This window comes from Molothrus ater, chromosome 8, assembly GCF_012460135.2.
Source record: "Molothrus ater isolate BHLD 08-10-18 breed brown headed cowbird chromosome 8, BPBGC_Mater_1.1, whole genome shotgun sequence".
NCBI classification, from domain to species: Eukaryota; Metazoa; Chordata; class Aves; order Passeriformes; family Icteridae; genus Molothrus; species Molothrus ater.
This window is the reverse complement of record NC_050485.2, coordinates 2,910,646-2,930,937: the sequence shown is the minus strand read 5'-3', so window position 1 is coordinate 2,930,937 and position 20,292 is coordinate 2,910,646. Positions and strand designations below refer to the sequence as shown.

General features: G+C 52.7%; 1 protein-coding gene across 4 annotated transcripts; it reads left to right on the top strand.

Annotated features, from left to right (window-relative positions):
- Positions 1 to 6,345: 6,345 nt before the first annotated feature.
- Positions 6,346 to 16,094, top strand: LOC118688004 (C-type lectin domain family 2 member D-like). 4 transcript variants are annotated; one of them, XM_036385225.1, is made up of 6 exons: positions 6,346 to 6,433; positions 13,862 to 14,150; positions 14,530 to 14,628; positions 14,731 to 14,912; positions 15,113 to 15,213; positions 15,304 to 16,094. In XM_036385225.1, the coding sequence occupies exons 2-6, from the start codon at positions 13,973 to 13,975 to the stop codon at positions 15,419 to 15,421; spliced, it is 678 nt and encodes a 225-aa protein (XP_036241118.1). In that variant the 5' UTR covers positions 6,346 to 6,433; positions 13,862 to 13,972; the 3' UTR covers positions 15,422 to 16,094. The 4 variants fall into 4 exon arrangements, with proteins under 4 accessions (XP_036241118.1, XP_036241120.1, XP_036241119.1 ...); XM_036385227.2 differs by lacking the exon at positions 6,346 to 6,433 and adding an exon at positions 7,538 to 7,624; XM_036385226.2 differs by lacking the exon at positions 6,346 to 6,433 and adding an exon at positions 12,497 to 12,616.
- The last annotated feature ends 4,198 nt before the right edge of the window (positions 16,095 to 20,292 follow it).

Below are 20,292 nucleotides of genomic sequence, written 5' to 3'. Positions count from 1 at the left end.
GTGGAAATCGCTGACAGTTGGGATTCATTTCATCTGCCTGAACTGCAAAGGCCAACAGATCCCGAGCACCACCAGAGTTGTCATGTGTCTTGCCCTGCCCTTGCCCTGGCTGCAGCTGCCTGGGCCCGTCGGGATCCCCAGGAGCAGCTTCCCGGGGGCTGCGGTTCTTCAGCAGCTTCACCGGTGTGGGGCTTTTTTCTTAACGCAGTTTTTTGGGACAGAAAATGATCCCCTGTCGGCCGCCCCTCCTCAGGCCCGCCGCGGTTGTCACCTCCCGGCGGCGATGGCATCTTGGGGCCGGCCCGGCAGATGCTCCGGGCCGATCACATCTCCCAGCGGCCGGCCCGCCCGCCAGGTATTCACAGGCGACTTTCTCCCCTCGCTCTCGGCTTCCCAGACATTCCATGCGATCTCCTCTCCTGGCGGCCGGCCAGGGAGCCCCTCGCCGCTTTCCCCGCGCGCTGAATGGGCCAAAGCGGCGTCTCCCATTGCCCCGCTGTGCATAAATGCGGTGACAGCAGCAGCCCGCGCTGTGTCCGCCCGGGAGAGCAGCGGCGGCGGCACCGGAGCTCGGAGGCGGCTCCAGCCCAGGCGGGACCCGCGGTCGGTGCTGCCCCAGCTCGGGGCTCGCTGCGGGCGGAGGGGCCGCGCTGAGGGCCGGGGGGCTCTGGCGAGAAAGGACCTTCTCCACACTGGGCAGTGCCAGCTTCACCTCTGAGCCCAGCACAGCGCTGTCCTTCCTCAGCTGCAGCCTGTGCCTTGCCCTTCCTCTCAGGGTCACCTCAGTGCCTCTTCATGCCCAGTGCCAACGCTGGGCTGGGGCTGCAAAGGAAAAGTCTCTGCAATCCATCCTGCCACCGCTGCTGCCTGCAGTGACTGCATTGCCCTCATGACACAACAAGCCCCAATGGGAAATCCAAATGGCTCTGGGCTCTTGGAAATCATCTCCAAGTGTCCAGAATGTGACACTTTTCAACTGTTTTTGGAAGAGGAAGAGCAGCTGACACGTGCTGAGGAGGAATCCCACTTTTGGCATGAGGCACCTGACTGTGAAGAAGGGTCTGTCAGCTCCTGGCTCTTTGTCTGTGTCACCTTTAGAGGAGGACAGTCAGAGCTGCTGCCTTGGGGAAGGGAATTCGCTGTCAATGCCATAACCCAGGCCAGAGCTGCTTCTCCTGCTGTGGGGTTGTGGGGTGAGCCTGTGCTTGTGAGAGCAGCCCCTGCAGGGGCACCTCACTGTCACCCCTCGATCCGGAGGGCCCTGTCCCCCCTGCTCGGGTGCCCGGGACCCTGAGCTCGCCTCTCCCTGCCCTGCTCAGACCCGGCTGCCGCTGCCCCCGCTGCCCCTCGGGTGCTGCTCCGAGCTTTCGCTGCTCCGGAGCTGCGAGGGATGGATTTGGAAAGAATTTCTAAACTTTGATACAAAGTTCACACAAACTTGTACATCTGTATGCAAATATTGAGATCAAGTGGTTGACTTAGGAAAGCTATGGAATAGAGATGATATTGTTGAGAGAGAAATTGAGTTAGAAATATGTTTTAGTAAGTTTTAAAATATGGCTTTATAAAGAGTAGATATTTTAGAGAATTAGAACTATGAAAGATGCATTCTAATAGGACTATGTGAGGTACAAATAGAGGTGATTAGTGTTAGAAGTAATACTATTGTGTGGTAAAAGCTAATAGCTTGACAAATATTTGTAAGGTGTAGGAATTAGGAAACAAATTAGCTTTTAATAGAATAACGTTGAGTTTTATATGTTTTATGCTTAATTCTTTATTGAGACTGATATTTAAGCAAAATCTTTTAAAACACTTCTCAGTTAACCCATCTTTATAGAAACTAAAAAAACAACAAAACAGTAGTTTCCTTATAAAAGACCCAATAACGCAACTATCTTTCAAGCAGTTAAAAATCCTCAAAATAATTTCTGTTTAGTGCTACTACAAAGAAACTAGACCCTAAAGAAATAATTCTTCTACAAAAAGAAAAAAAAAAGACCAAACCCAAACAGTCAAGACTTCTACCTACATCATGAGCTCAACTCGAACAGAAGCCAATATTGTCTCCTATTACACAACATCAAGCAAGCTTTAAAAAACATAATCCAGCACAAAATATCCAAGCAACCCAAAGGCATTTATAAAAGCCTTAAAGATCTAATTCTTATAATATTTCAAAACAAAACCTAAAAATTTGCGTTCAAAAGTTCAATCTTAATTCCAAAAGCAGTTTCCAGCTATAAATAACACTTCTGTGTTCACCCTTCCTCCGAGCCCCAGTTAAACTGTACAATACTTTTACAATAAACCAAAACCATACAACTACACATGCATTCCTTCCATACAAATGAGGTAATAATTAAGTTATTTAAACAAATTGCGAATCTTTCCAGTTGCCCATTCCCGTGTGCAAAGCCCGCCGCGTCCCCAGCCGTGTCTCCGAGCCCTCCCTCCCTCCGGCCGCGCCCAGGGGCCCCGCAAGCCCGAGCGGAGCCGCGCTGCCCCCGGCGCTGCCCCGCGGCCCCGCCGCTCTCCCGGCCGCAGCCCCCGCTGCCATCCCCAGCCCGCCCGGGATCCTCCAGCCCTGCCCGGCCGGGAGCGAGGGCAGCTCTGCCGAGCAAAAGGAGCGAGGCTGCTCTGCCAGCGCTGCAAAACCCGAGCTCTGACTGCCGCCAAAGAGAGGAACGAGAGAAAAACCCGGGATTTGCCAACTCCTCCACAGGGAAATGAAGCAGGGCACGGACCCTGGTTCAGAGGAAGAGTTTAACCCGTTCCATCCCAGCCCCGTGAACACACAACGGGAACTGACTAATTGGGCTGACATTAGACCTAAACTCATGCAAGATAAAGATTTTAATTCAACACATAGAAAACTCCTTGCTGTGCCAGTTCGATATTAGAAAAATAAGGCTAATCCTCGGTGGGAGCCTATAGCACATTAGGATATTCAGAAATGAAGAAAAGCTTTTAAAGACAACAGCTTAAACTCCCAGTATTCAATAACGTGGTGAGAAGTGGATATGATTCTTATCACCTCACACCTTCAGACTCCTGTAACATTTCATCTGTAATTTTAACAAACTCACAGTATATTCTGTGGGACTTGGAACAGCAAAAGCATCTTCACAGATCGATGGAGAGCTCTGCTAGAAGCCCTAAAGCCCAGCTAACAATCAGTCAATTAGCTAGAGATCCTCCAAACCATAAAGCTGAAGACCAAGCCGAATCCCTTTCTAGAGCAGGAATAAGAGATATTAAAAATGCAGCCAGAAGGACTCTTTTAACTGTACAACTGCAAGAACCCATGAAAACGCCGATTCTCTGATTCAACAAGCCACAACCAAACCTTATCTTGCCTTTTTAGATGGCTTGGCACAAGCAGTTCAGAAGCAGTGTCCTAAGGAAACAGCACATCCTCACTGAATTAAAGCCTTGCCTTTTCTAATGCAAACAATAAATGGCAAAGGGTTCTGTTAGCAGAGCAGCCACCAACAGTGCCACCAATGCTCTCAGCTTGTGGTAACTCTGCACTCCACAGCACATCGTGACCATACAAGCTCCCGCACTGGGTAACAACTTACAAAGTCCCAAGATTGGCTGGGAAATAAATTCCAAAGAGTTATTGAGGCTCAAACCAAAACTATTGAAGAAACCCTCACTGCTTTCCAGGTAGAGCCCATTAAAGAGCCATTTTTAACTGTAAAAAATAGTCATTTTTAAAAAGACTGTTCTGAAGCAGAGAAAAATACAAAATCACCTGATACTTACCTCAGTACAAAAAAAAAAAAAAAAAAAAGAGGCATTATACCGATCGCTGTCGCTCCAAATTTAACAGAACAGAGAAGCCTCTGTCGGGAACTTCAACAAGAGCTCACAGCGCCACCGTGACACAAAACAAAGAACGGCGGCTCCATCGCAAACGAACAGAGCAGATGCGATTTGTAAAATCACCAGAAATCTCCCGAGCATCCCCGAATTATTACGCCCCGGGGCACGATGACAACTAACAGCTTCTACATTACCATACCTCTAAACAAACTTTTGTCATCAGTTTCTGCCCACAGGGGTCACTAGTACTTCACAACAGAGACAGGACATTTTCATTCTAAGCAGAGACAAAAACATCATTCTTAGATTTTCAGTTTTCCCAACTATTAGTTCAGTACATTGTAACCAAGAGCTGACAGCTTCAGCTCTTGCTTACAGGACTCCAGCAGCAATTCAGCCCAAACCACTAAGAGCCATTACTGCTGCATTGCCAGTGACTGTAGCTAAGCAAGACATCCACGGAGAGCCTGTGCTTTTAACGAAGCAAACCGTGTACCAAGCAAACCGTGTACCGTGTACCGGCTCAGACCCGGCTGCCGCTGCCGCCAGCGCCCCTGCCGGCCGCGCCCGGAACTGCAGCGAGGGGAAAGCGCGCGCGGCCGGGAGAGGCGGGGCTGGGGCTGGGCCTGCTCGGGGCAGCGCCGCGCTGGGGCTTGTACGTTGTTATACTCTGGTTTTGCTTTGTTTTACTTTGAAACGGCCCTAATTTCTATTTTCATATGTTTGCCTGAGAGCCCCTTCATTTCAGAATTATAATAATGCAGAGACAGGGGGATTGCATTTCCCATTGCCAGGGAGGCTCCTGCCTTCCTCAGCAGACACCTGTCCTTCAAACCAAAACACCCCCATCGCTCTGTGCCACTGTGTGGGGAGGAGGGAGGGAAATGGGGATAAAGTGAAGCCCAGGAAAGAGGAACCACTTAGGGGAAGGTGCAATTTTAGGATTTGGCGTACTTCTCATTCCCTCGCTCTGATTAGTTTGATAATAAATTCAAGTAAAATTAATGTCCCTACTCCAGCCTTCTTATGCCTATGAAGGGTGAGAGATCTGTCGGTAAATGATGGAGAGCAGCTTCCCAAGCTCATCTCTCAGCTCCCTCATCCCCCTGGGGTGGATCCCCTCTGGGCCCACAGATTTATGAGCATCCAAGCAGCTCAGCAATTCTCTGACTGCCTCCTCCTGGATAACAGGGGGCCCATTCTGCTCCCTGACACCATCCACCAGCCCAGGAGTTCACTTGTCCTGAGGACAAGCTGTGTTTCCACTAAGGGCTGAGGCAAAGAAGGCATTGAGCACCTCTGCCTTCTCCTCATCTGCAGTTACTAAGTTCCCTCCTGCATCCAAAACAGAACAAATCTGGTCCTTCCCTTCCTTTTACTATTAATATATTTGTAATCCTTTACAAACGTTGCCAAATTAAGTTCAAACTGAGCTTTTGCCTCCGTAATTTTTTTCCTACATTGCCCTAGCAGCCCCCTGAAATAGTTCCTGAGAAACCTGACCCTCCTTCCAAAGCTGATACATCCTCCTTTTATTTCTAAGTTCTTCCAAAACCTCATTGCCCATCCAGGCTGGATGTTTGCCTCGTCAGCTCCTCTCTGGGCACACAGGGACAGTCTGCCCTCCTGAAGTCCAGTGTAAAAGTCTTGTTGACGTTCCTCCCAATATCTCCAAATATAGAGAACACTGTAATTTCATCATCACCGTGCCCCAGGAGGCCTCCAAGCAGCACATCTCCCACCAGCCCATCCCTATTCATAAACAGCAGATCTAGCAAAGTCCCTCTCCGAGAAAGCTGACTCACCAGCTGTGACTCGTGGGCCCTGGCAGCACGCCCGGAATGCCTTGGATCTCGACTAGGCAAGCAGAATGTTTTCTTTTTTCCGACTGCTCCTGGCTCCTGACAACGCGATTGTGAGGAGTGGGGCGCCGGGGCAGGGAATGCGGGGCACAATGGTGAGCAGCCCGGGGCTGCTGCTTCTTGCCCCTCGGCAGGGGCGGGCTCCGAGCCGCAGCTGCCCCGGGCCAGCAGCAGGCGGCAGCTCGCAGGCCGGGTGAGGGGGCGCCATGAGGCTGCCGGGCTGGGGGGGGGAAGAGGAGAGACACAGAGCGGTTTTGGTGGCACCGGACACCTGGCCAGGCTCACTCCAAGAATCCCTGCCGTAATTCACTGTTGGGAGGCCCAGAAGCGGCTTCCCGGGGCTGCAGTTGTCGACCAGCTTCAACATAGTGGGGCCCTTTTTCTTATCAAGGTTTTTGCAGGACAGGAGTGACCTCACTGCTCTGCTGGCGTGACTCCTGCTAATAAATATGCCTCTGACTCCATTTATGGCGCCGTGAGTCACTTTGGTACAAGAAAGCAAAACCACTCGGGCAAATTTCATGACGCGCCCTGCCGGCCTGCCGCTCCCCGCCCCGTCCGAGCTCTTGTCACCGCCCTTCGGTGCTTCAATGACGGTGATTTGTCAAATCGGCCAAAAGCCACTCAAACAGCACCCACCTGGGCAGCCAGTGGCCCAGGTCGAGTGCCCGGGGAGCTGAGGTGGCGGCACCCGGAGCCCAGCGAGGCGGCGGCGGAGCTCGGAGGCAGCTTCAGCCCAGGTGGGACCCGCGGTCAGTGCTGCCCCAGCTCGGGGGCCGCGGTGAGAGCCGGGCGGGGGGGGTTCTGGCGAGTTCCTTGTGCCGGCTTCCCCCGTGTTCACAGGTAGGGACAAACAGCGGCCGTGCCGGCGCTCGGTGTGCCGGGCTCCGAGGCGCCGGGGCAGGGAATGCGGGGCACAATGGTGAGCAGCACGGGGCTGCTGCTTCTTGCCCCTCGGCAGGGGCGGGCTCCGAGCCGCAGCTGCCCCGGGCCAGCAGTAGCCGGCAGCTCGCAGGCCGGGTGAGGGGGCTTCCATGAAGCGACCGGGCTGGGGGGGAAGAGGAGAGACACAGAGCGCTTTTTCTGTCCCCGGCCACCGACCCTGGCCTATCCCAGCCCAAGAATCCCTGCTACCATTCCCTGCACCATTACCCGGCCCCACCGCGGCTCCGGCTCCGCGGACAGGCGTCTCTAGGAGTTCAGAGTGGGCAAAATGGGAGCGAGGGAGAGGAGGCAGCTGGTGCCAGTGGGTGAAATGGCTTTGCTGCCCGCTGGCAGGGAGAGGAGGAGGAAAGAGAAAGTGGTGCCAAGTAAAGGTGAGAGAAAGAGGGACAAGGCTGGAGCGGTGGCAGGCGGCTGGGATTGCCATGGGGCAGGCGAGCATTTTGCTTTCCAGCTCTGTGGGAAGAAAGAAAAGAACTTCGAAGTTCATTTACGAAAAGAGGGGAGAAACAGCAGGTGGCGGAAATCGATGACAATTGGGATTCATTTGATCTGCTTGAAGCAGAAAGGCTCCGCGGGGGCGAGGGGGAGCTGCCGTCCCGAAAAATCCGCGCTAAGGAAAAGGGACCCAGAGCGGAGGGCCTGGAGGAGAGCGTCTATTAGAATGTGGGCGGTGTGTGAGGGCGCTGGCCTCCCCCACTGCCACTGCACAGGGCGCTTCCCTTCCACTGCCGCTGCACACGGCCCTCTCCCGCTGCACACGGCCCTTCCTTTCCACTGCCGCTGCACACGGCCCTTCCGGCTTCCGCTCCCGCCCCTCCCGTCGCTGCCTCCCCACGCGCTGGCGCTGGAATCGGCCGCAGCCCCTCCCACCCCGCCCTGGGCTCTGAGTCTTGGCGGAATGGGCGGGCAGGATTGTTCGTTTAGTTCCGGAGGTGCGGCGGGGCCTGGCGAGGCGATGGCGGAGCTCGGAGGCGGCTCCAGCCCAGGTGGGACCCGCGGTGAGGGGCCAGGGGGTTCTGGCGAGTTCCTGGTGCCGGCTTATCCCGTGTTCACAGGCAGGGAGGCACAGCGGCCGTGCCGGCTGTGTTGGAATTTAGTCCCAGCCTTTTCTTGCCTCCTCCGTTCTCCTCCCTTCTTTTCTCTTTTCCAATCTGAAGAGGCCTCAGCTGCCTCCCGTTTTCCTTCCTCTCGCACCGGCCAGGTCCTGTTTCCCAGACCTTGTTCTTTCCATATAAAACCCCTGATAACCCATTCCCCACTTAAAGCTTTGTTGGGTCCTTGTTTTTCTCCCTTCTGGCTGCTGTGGGTGAAGGTCTGGCTTTGAGGAGCACACCCGGCTCCCTCTGCTCCAGAAAGCAGCCTTGCACTTATCCCAATCTCCTGCTGCTGAGGGCTTCCTCCGGCTCCTGCTGAAATGAGAAATATCCAGGAACCTTTCCCTTTCCTGAGATTAGAATGGTTTCTGCAATTCCTTCAGATATGAGCACGATGGTTAAAACTCCACTGTGCAAATGAAGGTTTTCCCCTCCATGCTTCGTCCTCTCCCTTACTTTGTCATCTCAGCAACTGCTAAGGAAACCTTTCTCATCTTGTCAATTGGCAATGCAACTGCTCTTTAATTCAGTTTTAAATAGGATTTAAGTCAGGCTCTGTCCATGCTGTTGATTTGAATTTTGGATGAAGTTGTTGGTGCTCAGCAAGCTCTGTGCTGCTTTAAAGCCTTTCTCCAAGGCTCAAAGAATGACCCTGGCAGGGAGTGCAGGAGCGCTGTGCGCTCCTGGTTTAGAAATGGAGTGCATCAAAGCAGGTTCCTTGAAAAGCCATCTCGAGTCAGTGAAACCAAGGCACTGGAACTCCTTTGGGAAATGGTCCATTTAGGACAGAGCCACAGTGCCAGAAGCTGTTTGTCTGATGGTCAGGTCATGCTCTGGTCAGTGCAGGGCCAGCCCCTCAAGAAATGCATGAGCCAAACGCAGCAAGGAGAGGGAAAGACCCGAGCCGAGCTGAGAGAGCCGGAGAGATGAAATGCCACAGATGTGCCTGGAGCATGGCCCTCCCCAGCAGCTTTTCTTACAGTTCAGTGTTCAAAAGGCTGAAAGCTGATGCTCAGGACTTTGGGATCTGGCTTGGAACTGCAGAGGGGATGAGCTCCCTTACAGGAACTCAGGCAGGGCAGTGCCACAAGCCTGCAGCCAGATTGCTTCTCCTTCAGCTTTAATTCTATGGGCTTTTTCTGTTTGGTTGGTTTTTTAGGTGTTGGTTTGTGGGGTTTTTTTTTGGTTTTTTTTTTTTTGTTTGTTTGTTTGGTTGGTTTTTTGTTGTTGTTTTTTGTTTGTTTGTTTGGGTTTTTTATTTGTTTTCCTTTTTTCTATTAAAGTATTCTTAGAGATGCTACAATTGAAAGAAGAGAACAGAAATAGGCTGGAGCACCACTGGCACAGTAATTGATACTTTACTGTTCCTCTTTTCCCTTTAGAAATACATGCAGATAACATGAACTTTTAAACTCTGTGGTTTGGGACAAACACTCTCTTTTCCCTCACTTTGGAGGAGATATGCAAGTCCTGAGACCCTGGGCCAATGCTCCCTGCATTTTATTTATGTTTTTATAATTAAACAAGGGGCTGATAAGATTGACAAGGAAGATAAGACTCAGGAGCTCGCCGGGCAGCAGCCTCCAAACTCTTTGCAAAGAGCAGTAGGGTGTGAAGGCTGCTTTCCAGTGTGAGATTAATCCATAATAACATGCTCAGTGACATCAAAGGCACTGCTTAGAAGCCACTTGTTATTTCCCGAGGTGCAGGAGCTGGAGGGTTTGACAGAGCCTGGGCAGAATGATGAAGAATATTCCTGTCAGATTTCTGCTTCTCTCCTTGTGCCAGCAAGGGAAACCCATCCTCGTTAAGGCTTTGTTCCTGTGTGACACTGTGGAGTTTTCCCAGCCGGGTTTTCTCTCCTGACAGCTCAAGTCTGGCCTCTTCAAGAGCACAGCTCGCTGTGCCCCCAGGGCTTTGCTGCTGGGAGCACTGGGAGAGATCCTGGGACCACTGGGAGGGAACTGGGAGCACAGGGAATGCCAGAGGGAACTGGGAGGGAGAGTGGGAGCAGCGGGAGTGAGCGGGAAGGAGCCCTGGGAGGGATATCAGGAGCCCTGGGCAGGAACAGTGCTCCCAGTTCCTGCCCAGTGCTCTCCCCATCCCTGCTGGGGCTTGCCAGGAAGAGGGATACTGGCAGGGAACTGGGAGGGAGCTCCTCAGCACTCTGCAAGGGCAGCAGCCCCGGGGGGGACCAGTGAGGAGGGGGAAGTGCCCCCAGTCCCTCCCCAGAGCCCCCAGAATGGGGCATTACAAGGAGAAAAGGGATTGAAATGGAGGGGGGAAAGCTTTTCTGTGATTGTGTTTGAACTGGGGGGATCCCCATTCACCTGTGATTTGAAGGGTCTCAACTGAAGGAAAACTCACCTTTTTTCATTATTTTTAGTGCCTCTCTTGGTGGGCAATCACCATTTCCCATGATTTTCATGTTTAAATGGAAGGAGGAACCCTTTATGGTGCTGTTTGAGTTGAGGGAAAGAGCCCCATTTCCATCATCTTCAGGTTCAAACTGAGCCAACACGGCTGCCCCTGGTCTGAAAGGGCTTCCCTGGAGAGGAACCTCTTGGTGTGCCACTGTAAGAGTTCCATCGAGGGGCACCTCCATTTGAAGGGACCTTCACAGGTGAAAAAGATGTCCAAAAGCCCCCAGAATGGTCTTGGTTGAGGAAAATTGAAGTGGGAAGCTGCATTTCCCCTCTTTTTGGGAGGCTAAATTGAGGCAAACCCCCTTCTGTGAGAATAACTGGGGCTGTGTGTGATTGGCACAGAGCAGGAGCAGCCTCTCCCTCAGCAGGTCACAGCCCTGGCCCACGAGGATGGGTCACAAAAGGGTCGGGAAAGGCCACAGGACCTCAGCTCAGATGAGGCTTTTGACAGAGCCCAGAGATCTCATCCTGGAACTCTGAAAAGACAGGAAAATCAGGAGACAGCCCTGGCTGAAGGCACAGCAACCCTGCTGGAACAAGAGAAGGGACTAAAGGCTGAGCAGGCAGCGCAGGGAACGGCTGCAGACAGCCTGTTCAAAGAGATGCATCTGCAGCTGGAGAGCAAACCAGAGAGATCCCAAAGTGACACCATGTCTTGTGGATAGTCACACAAAGATAGCTCAAAGTTCATGAAAAGCCAGCTATGGATAAGGTAATGGTGTCTTATGAAGAATGCCTGTTATCAAAATGAGTGAATTGACATGATGGAACCGATCCATCAGCAGTGACTGTCTCAGGAATTGGAGACAATATTCCTCCAGCATCGCTGTACCCACAACAATGGAAGACTGAACAGCTTCCAGTGGATAACAGCCATCATGTAGAACAACCACCCTCTCTCCTGTGCTATCTGTGGAAGATAGAACAGAAGAGATCACAGTGAATGATCCTGTCAGGCAGTGCAGCACTGACACCTGTGCAGTCTGTGAGAGGATCAAGGGCCCAACAAGCTGTAGCTTCTCCTATCCAAAAGCAGGTGCTTATCAGTGTTTCATCACAGCTGTTTCAGTGGGATCTGTCTTATCTCTAGAAGGAAATAACTCCATCTTGCAATGCAAACCAACATATTTAAACAAAATTACCTTAGGGCCTAAAATTAATTGCAGTGGAATTCATTGTCACCTCAGTGGCATTAGAGGTACACTTAAATACTTAAAGTTACATCTTTAATACTGAATACAAACTGATCCTAATGAAACTGGAATAGAACATGAAATGGCTTCAAGTGGAGACTTAAACTCGACCTTGTCCAAACTCAGCAATACTCAAACCTGACAGAAATCCGCCTTGACATAAATGACTCTCAACAAACTTAAGTCAATAGAGCAATAAATAACATTACTCAGATTTCACTTTGCTTAATCTTACCAAGACTAAAATCACATTCAAATAAAACAGAACTGAAGTAACAATCAATATCCTTAAAAGTTCTGGGTCCTAAAAAATGTAACTTATTCTGAATCTATTAATACCAAAAGGCAGTGGAAATGTGAACCAAGCATGGCTGATATAACGGCCTAATGGATATACTGGAGGGATTAGAAAAGTGTGACAAATATGGTGACCCTTTGTAATTTAATATTGAGCAAATTTCATGGTAGCCCCAAATTTTATGGAACCATAAATTTACTAAGACTTTTTAAAGTGCAATTGTACCGAAAGAAACAGCAGTGCAGAATTTGGCAAAGTGTCCAGCAATAACCGGGAGCTTCTCAAGTTTGTATTTAGTGTAATAGCATATGGTAAATGTTATCAGCATTTCTGTTAAAGAAATTCGATTGTGTTGTGCTGGACATGATAATAAGAACGAAGCACTGCATTTACCGCTTTGAATCTCTCCGGTAACAATTCTCAGAGGAACCAGAGTTAGTGAAAAACACAAGGTTAACTTTAAAAAGGCATTTCAGCCCATGTTTAGGCATTCTAGGACACGGTGCGTGAGGCTTCAGTAACCAGGGGCAGTCAGAGCCCTTGCGGCAAATGCCGGGGGTTCGCCCCGCCGCAGGGTTGGGGAGCCACGGGCGGGGAGTGAGTTCTGCCGGGGCCAGCCGGAGCTGCCGGGCAAAGCCGAGCCCCGGGAGCGGGGAAAGCCCCGGCGGCAGCGAGGCAAAAGCCGAGCTGGGACCCGCACGGGGCTCGGCGGGGGCCGGGGGGGGGGGGGGGCGAAATGGCCGCGGGCATCGCCCCGAGCCCCCGCCCTTGGGGGCGGTGCTTCCCCTCCGCCATGGCTGCGCTCCCGGCCGCTGATTGGCCAGCTCGGCGGAGAGCTCGGCCGCGGCGGCCGCTTCGGCTCCAGTCAGTGCCATTGCGTGAGACCGCTCCGCACGGCAGCGCCCGCGGCGCGTTGGTCAAGCGCGGGTCGGAGCGGCGGCGGAGTTCAGAGGCGGCTCCAGCCCAGGTGTGACCCGCGTTCGATCGTGCCTCGCCGCGGGCGGAGGGGGCTTGGGGGGTTTTGGTGAAATCCTTGTGCTGGGTTCCCCCGTTGACAGGTGAGGAAAATGGAATTCACTCCTTAGTGTTTTTGAAAGGTCAATAATAATAATAATGGTTGTAATAGTTCTAGGATAAAAAGGGATAATATTTCCAGCGCTGGGTGCTCCTGGTCAGCAGTGAAAGAACCCTCCGGGGTATACTGATAATATTCTGTTTATACTGTTACATCGCTGAGGTGCATGCATATTCATGTATTTAAATCATTATCCGGACATTCTTTTGAGCTTTCTTGTGTTTAGGGAACTCCTTTGTCTGACTTCTTCACACTCTTATCTGCATGACTTCCTGGGTGTCAGGTCCATGTATTTTATTTATTCTTGTGTCTGCATCCTGCGGTTTCACATCCTCTGATAAGATTTTAGTATTTTCTCCTTAATTTTAACGTGGTAGTGTCTAATTGTCCTCCATTGCTCTGGTTTCTGTCACAGTTATTTTATCTCTTGGACAGGTTGGTGAGTGGATGGCCTTACACTGTTTTTAGTTACACAAAAGCGTTTTTCACATCTGATGTTTGCTAAGGTCTAAAATACAGTACATTGATCACACTAATATTTTCATAAGTGATACATAGATATTCATTACACTACTGTGTCCATGAGCAATACAGTGCATAGTTCAATGTATAGGTAATATTACAGTAGTGTCCAGATAGAAAGAGTTAGAATTGATACTATACCTAAATCATTATAATCACCAACAACATGCACAGGCTCATACATAAATGTGAAAGCCAAAACTCCCGGGTCATTTTTCCCACAGGCAGGGACCAACAGCGGCCGTGCCGGCGCTCGGTGTGCCCGGGCTCCAAGGCGCCGGGGCAGGGAATGCGGGGCACAATGGTGAGCAGCCCGGGGCTGCTGCTTCTTGCCCCTCGGCAGGGGCGGGCTCCGAGCCGCAGCTGCCCCGGGCCAGCAGCAGGCGGCAGCTCGCAGGCGCTGTCAGCGCCCGGCCCGGCTCGGAGCTGGGCTGCAGCGGCTGCAGAGCCACAGGGGCCGGGGCTGCGGGCACCGAGAGCTCCCGGAGGCTGCGCTTGTCTCCGCAGCTGCTGCCGCACCTCTGGGCAGCGGGGACAGCGCAGCCACAGCTGGCACCGCCCTCCTGAGCCCCCAGGGCCGGCACCAGCAGTGACCTCTCCCCGTGTCCCTTTCAGGGTGCCATCAGCGCGGCTGTGAAGCTGTTCCCGAGGCCGAGCTCCCAAAGGATCTGCCAGCAGCACTCCTGAAGTCCCCGGAGCAAGGTGCTGTGTGTTCCAGGCAGAGAGATGCTGCCTGTGAGCGGGAGGAGAATGAACTCTGCTCCGGCTGCTTGTATGCGTGCAGTGAAAGCAGATGTGAAGAATGGATTCTACACCCGTTATGGGAGTGTGAGGGAGCCTCTGGCTCCCCAGGGCACATCAGCAACCAAGAATGAACACAAAAGAAACCTCAGAAGATTCCTGGGTGAGTGCAGGGCCACCCCTGTGGCCTCCAGGGTGGGGACAGTGTCCCCTCCCAAGGACAGGGCTGGCAGGTGTGTGGCTGTTTCCCGATGTCTGGAAGAGGCCTGGTGCTCTGCTGGGCCCCATCAGTGGCTGGAAGCAAGAGCCCCAGCTGCCCCCAAGGCTGTGCAGTTCTCCTGCTGCAGCCTGTGCCCACTGCTGTGTCCCTGGCTGTGGCCACAGCTGTGTCCCTGGCTGTGGCCAGGCTCTTGGCTCTCTGGCTGCCAGCTGAGTGAGGCCCACACTGGCTCAGGGCTCCCTGCTCTGCTCCCTGGCCATGGGCTGAGCAGATTGCAGGCCCGGCTCTGCTTCTGGCAGCCAGCAGCTCTTTCCTGCTCCAGGTGAATGGATCAGGGGCCATCCCGTGGGCACGGCGGTGCTGATTCTGCTGCTCCTGGTGCTGGTGCTGGCTTTGGGGGTGGCCGTGGCTGTGCTGGCAGGTAAGGGAGGGGCAGCAGCCTGGGCCCAGCCCCTCGGGGCAGAGCGGGCTCCCTGCTCCCTGCACAGGGCAATCCTCAGACCTTCTCCTCTTGCCCCTGCAGCACCACAGGTTCCAGTCACACCTGCGACTCCGCTGTCGGTTCTGTGCTGTCCCCGTGGCTGGGTTGGCTACAATGGGGTCTGCTACTACTTCTCCAGGGGTCACAGCACCTGGGAGCAGGGTCAGGAACGGTGCTCCGAGCTCGGGGCCTCCCTGGCCATTGCCAAGGATGAGGAGGCCATGGTGAGTGAGGGGCTGCGGGCGGTGTGGGGTGGCTGAGGGCAGCCTGGGGGTGCTCCTGGGCCGGGCTCGGTGCTCGTAGGGCCAGGGCTGCAGCCCTGGGCCGGGGCCTTGCAGGGAAGGAGCCCCGGTGTGCGGGGGGAGCCCCGGGCCCGTGTCCCCCCGAGGGGCCGGGGCAGCTCCCACTCCTCTCTCCTGGGCAGGATTTGCTCTTCCGCCTCCGCGGGAACGTCGATTTCTGGCTCGGGCTGCGCAGACGGGGCGAGCGCCTGCACTGGGGGGACGGCAGCAGCTACAGCTCCCGGTGAGTGCCGGGGAGCCGGGCAGGGCCTGGGGGCACAGGGGCACAAGGGCTGCCCCTGGCAGCCAGCGCTGCCTCTGCTCTTCCCTGCAGGGTTCCTGTCCTCGGCAATTCCCAGTGCGTGTACCTGGCTGACCGGAATAGATTCAGGAGTGACAACTGCTCCAATGAGCGGCCGTATCTCTGCAGCAAGGCCCCAGCTCCCCCGTAACAGGGGCTGCAGAAAGGACCTTCTCCACGCTGGGCAGTGCCAGCTTCACCTCTGAGCCCAGCACAGCGCTGTCCTTCCTCAGCTGCAGCCTGTGCACTTCCTCTCAGGGTCACCTCAGCGCCTCTTCATGCCCAGTGCCAACGCTGGGCTGGGGCTGCAAAGGAAAAGTCTCTGCAATCCATCCTGCCACCGCTGCTGCCTGCAGTGAGTGCATTGCCCTCATGACACAACAAGCCCCAATGGGAAATCCAAATCGCCCTGGGCTCTTGGAAATCATCTCCAAGTGGCCAGAATGGGACACTTTTGGACTGTCTTTGGAAGAGGAAGAACAGCTGACACGTGCTGAGGTGGAATCCCATTTTCGGCAACAGGCACCTGGCTGTGAAGAAGGGTCTGCTGTCTGTCTGTCTGTCTGTCAGTCTGTGAAGGATCTGACTGTCCTCCTGTGGGAGGAGTCCCAGGCTGGAGCAGGACCAGGGTTTTTCTCCCTGAGGGAGAAGCAGTGACATGACCCATCCCTCTGTACCACTGTGTGGGGAGGAGGGAGGGAGGGAACTGGGGAAAAAGTGAAGCCCAGGAAGCAGAGAACAGTGTCAGGAACACTTTTTAGGGTTTGGTGTACATATTACTCTCTTGCTCTGATTTGTATGATAATAAATTCAATGAAATGTAATTTCCCCAGTCTGGGCCTGTTCTACCCATGATGGGTGAGAGATCTCTGGCTGCCTTTCTTGAGAGCCCTGAGCCTTTCCTGCTGTGTTCTGTTGTCTGCACAGGGGCAGGAGCAGAGGCACAGAGCACTTTTGCTGGCTCTGGGCACCTGGGGGGTGTGGAGAGCTTTGTGGACAGTTGGCTCGCTGAGAAAAGTCACGTAGACATGATACCGCTGGTTAAGCTAGAAGGAGACAAGTCTAGGATTCAGCAGTCAGTGTCCAATGATGGGCAAGCACATTGTGCCCTTGGTGCAACAACTGGATAGAGGAGAGGATCTTTTGCCAAAAATATGAGGATAGTTTCAGCAGAATAACCACAAGAATGTAGAAGTAGTAACATAACCATAAGAATATAGAAGTAGGCGTGGTTGAGCGATAAGTAATTAACCAAAAATGAGCTCAGGTTTGCAATATGTATGAGCTTCATGAACCACCAATATAAATATGTGTGAGAATCAATAAAGTTGGAGACTTGCTGGTCACTCATATTGAGTGCAGCATTTCTCCCGCCGATCCAACAAAATTCTGACCCCAACGTGATTCCTGTAACGGCAACCACGGTGGATCAGTGTAGGAGTTCGGGTCCTGTCGCAGCAAGGACAGTGAATAAGCACCCCTGAAAAAGGGAAGGTGCCGCACCCTGGGTGACCTCAACGGAGAGCGTGGCTGATACATGCTGCCGAGACCTTGTGGGGCTGCAACAGCGCTGACGTTCTTACAATGGATAGAGAAAGGCAAGCAGCATATGATTTATTTACTTGCTTTTTACAAAAGCCTCAGGTTAAGGGCATAGATTTGCAGAAAGAGCTTCCTGGGTTGTTAGCTTATGGGTATGAACAGGGACTTTTTCAAAATCCTCATACAGTACATGAGTTAACGGAGTGGCGCAAATTTGGGGACAAGCTGTGGGAGGCAGCTATAGATGATGATAAAACTGCAAAAACATTGGGAAAGCTGTGGTGAGTCGTGCATGATGAGTTATTACAGTATCAGGCAGAAAAGAAGGCTGCTCAGCAAGCTAGCATGGCGCATGAAAAGGATAAGGGTTATGGGGACTGGTTTAATTGTCCATTACCCCCTGCCACATCTACAGTCATTTTGCCACCAACATCGGCTCCTGCTTCAAGCAGCAGCTCACCCCCAACAACATCAGCTCCTGCTTCAAGCAGCAGCTCACCCCCTGCGTGTGCTACAACAGCACCGTCCGCACGGCCTGTGTCAGACCCTCCATCTCCTCCTCCTGGTAATGAGCTGATCCCTGGGTCAGAGAGTGACCTAGCGGGGGCCATTGCACGGGAGCAAAGGGAGGCATGGGCAGCGGTAGCAAAAGATATCATGGATACGGGGGATGAGGAGGCTATAAAAGCAGCTATGGATGTTGCTTGTCCGGTGATATATTCACCCGTGGCAGGGGGCGGGTTTCAAGCAACAATAACTGCTCTAGACTGGAAGCTGTTGTCACAATTACGGTCCACAGTCAGTCAATTTGGGGTAACCAGTGAGCCCACAAAACAAATGCTTGACTGTATCTGGGGGACTCAGGTTTTGCTGCCGGCTGATTGCAGAGGAATAGCGAAGCTTGTCTTCACTCAGCATCAGCAGCTCTTGTTTAATGCACACTGGCAGGCACTCTGTCGGGAATGTGTAGCAGTAGCACGGCAGCCAGGTGCCCCGTTACACGGGATAACCCCAGAGGAGTTAATGGGTCAAGGGCCTTTTCTTCGGACAGAAGCACAAGCGTTACTCGGTCCTGATAAGTGTCGGGAGGCAATGCGCCTGGTGCGGTTGGCTATAGATAGGATAAAAGAGCCAGGGGGGATTCCCTCTTATATGGGAATAAAGCAAGGAAGAGATGAGTCATTCGGATCTTTTATAGATAAGGCAGCCAATGCTATTGAGCGAGCAGGAGTCCCTGATTTCATGAAGGGTACTTTGTTAAAACAACGTGCACTCCAGAACAGTAATCAGGCTACAAAGAACGTATTAAATACCCTAGGAGCTCATTGGTCTATAGAAGAAGCTTTAGAACGATTGGCAAATGTGCCCGTAGGGAATCAAGCAGTGTCAGTAGATGCTATTAAGGAGTTATTAGTAGGATTACAAAAACAGGCAGCAGCCTCCCAGAGTCAGGTGTTAGCTGCTCTTGCCCCCTACAAGCAGCGGCAACAAATGCTCCACAGGCTCCAGCTGCTGGCCGATTCAAATGTTACCGGTGTGGAGGCACAGGACACACGCGATGGGCCTGTCAAGCAGCCAGTGTCTGGTGTCACAATTGTCACTTGGATACCCACAACACCGGAGCCTGCTGACGCCGTTTGGGAAACGGGAAAGCCAGCGCGCCCACCAGCCGCCGTGCCCAGACACAAGTAGCTGCTGTCAACACCTCAGCCCAGCTTCCCTTCAACAGCCACCGCCAGGAGCCTCGGGCTGGACGTGGCAGCCGCAGCAGCAGTGACCTTGATGACCACCCAACCAGAAAAGGTTCCAACTGGAATAATGGGACCAATCATCATTGATGGACAACCTATGGGGAGCTTTGCTCCTGGGACAATCATTGGCCACCATAATGGGATTATTTGTTTTATCCGGGGTAATAGACACTGATTATACGGGGGAAATTTGAGTTATGGTGCTTACTCTTTTTCTGCCAATACAAATCAAGAAAGGACAGAGGATAGCTCAATTGGTTCCATTGGAACAAATGGCTAAAACTTTACCCCCTCGTCAATCACAGTCGAGAGGGGAGCAAGGATTTGGTTCCACTGGAGGACTCACTCTATTAACAATGAGCCTGAATGATCGACCAAAGCACACTGTAATAATGGAGTATCGGGGTGGGAGGCAAACCTTGGAAGGATTATTGGATACTGGCGCGGACTCCAGCATTGTTAGTCCGGATTTCTGGCCCCACAACTGCTGGCCATTACAGCCAACCACAGTGACAGTTACTGGGGTTGGAGGCCTAACACTTGCAAGAAAATCGCCCATGTTATCCGTAACTGTTGATGGAAAAAGTTTACGGAGTATTTTCTCGATTGTACCTTTGCCCCTTACTGTGCAGTGCCTTATTGGTCAGGACATTTTGGCTCAAATGGGAGTGGTGCTGACAAACGAGCACCCTTTGGGCTAATGGCCATTGCGTGGACTTTCCCAATCCCATTATCTTGGACCATGGACGTTCCAGTGTGGGTGGAGCAATGGCTGTTAAAAAGGGAAAGTCTGGAACAAGCTCATATATTAGTACACGAACAGTATAAGCAAGGTCATTTACAGTTGTCAACAAGTCCATGGAATACCCCTATCTTTCTTTGTGCAGTGCCTGGGAACATCAGGGTGACGTGGCGAACTCATGCTGCTGTTTTCCTAATCTTCACCCTCTTAATAGACAGTACAGACGTTGCTGGAGGAGTGGAAGCCCATCAAGTATGGGCCCCACCTCAGCCCAAGACTAACATCTGGGTCACCCTGGCAAACGTAACTAATCAGGAAGCTATTTGCCTGTCATTATCTTCTCCCAGTAATCCATTTACAACCTGTTTGGTTGGGTTACCAGCAGATCCCTGGCCATGCCCCTCACATGTACCCACCTGTAGGACCAACAATGCTAGGGCAAGTGTAGATAATTGGGACCAATGGGTTTCCTTTTTTCCCATAGCACTGCAGGAACCCCAAGAATTGGAGCTGTTAGGCTCAGTGATGGCAGATGCGTGTATTCATTTTAACTATAGAAGCCAGCTGCCAGCCAAGAACCATTCCAATATTGTAACTTCCAGCATGGCTGTCTACCGTAATGCAACAGCCTGGTGCAATTATACCACAAAGAAAGAGTCAATTACATAAAATGAGCCCATTCAATTGCCAGCAGGATATTTCCTAATATGTGGGGACCGTGCTTGGCCCGGTATCCCATCAATGCTGCACGGGGGAGCATTTCCTGCTGTGTTCTGTTGCCAGCCCAGGGGCAGGAGCAGAGGCACAGAGCGCTTTTGCTGGCACCGGGCACCTGCCCTGGCCCGAACCAGCCCGAGAATCCCTGCGGGAGTTCCCTGTTGAGAGCCCCAGGAGCGGCTTTCCCGGGGCTGCGCTTCTTCTCCGGCCTCAGTGGCCTGGGGACTTTTGTCCTAGCACGGCTTTTGTGGGCACCGGAGCCTCGGTGCC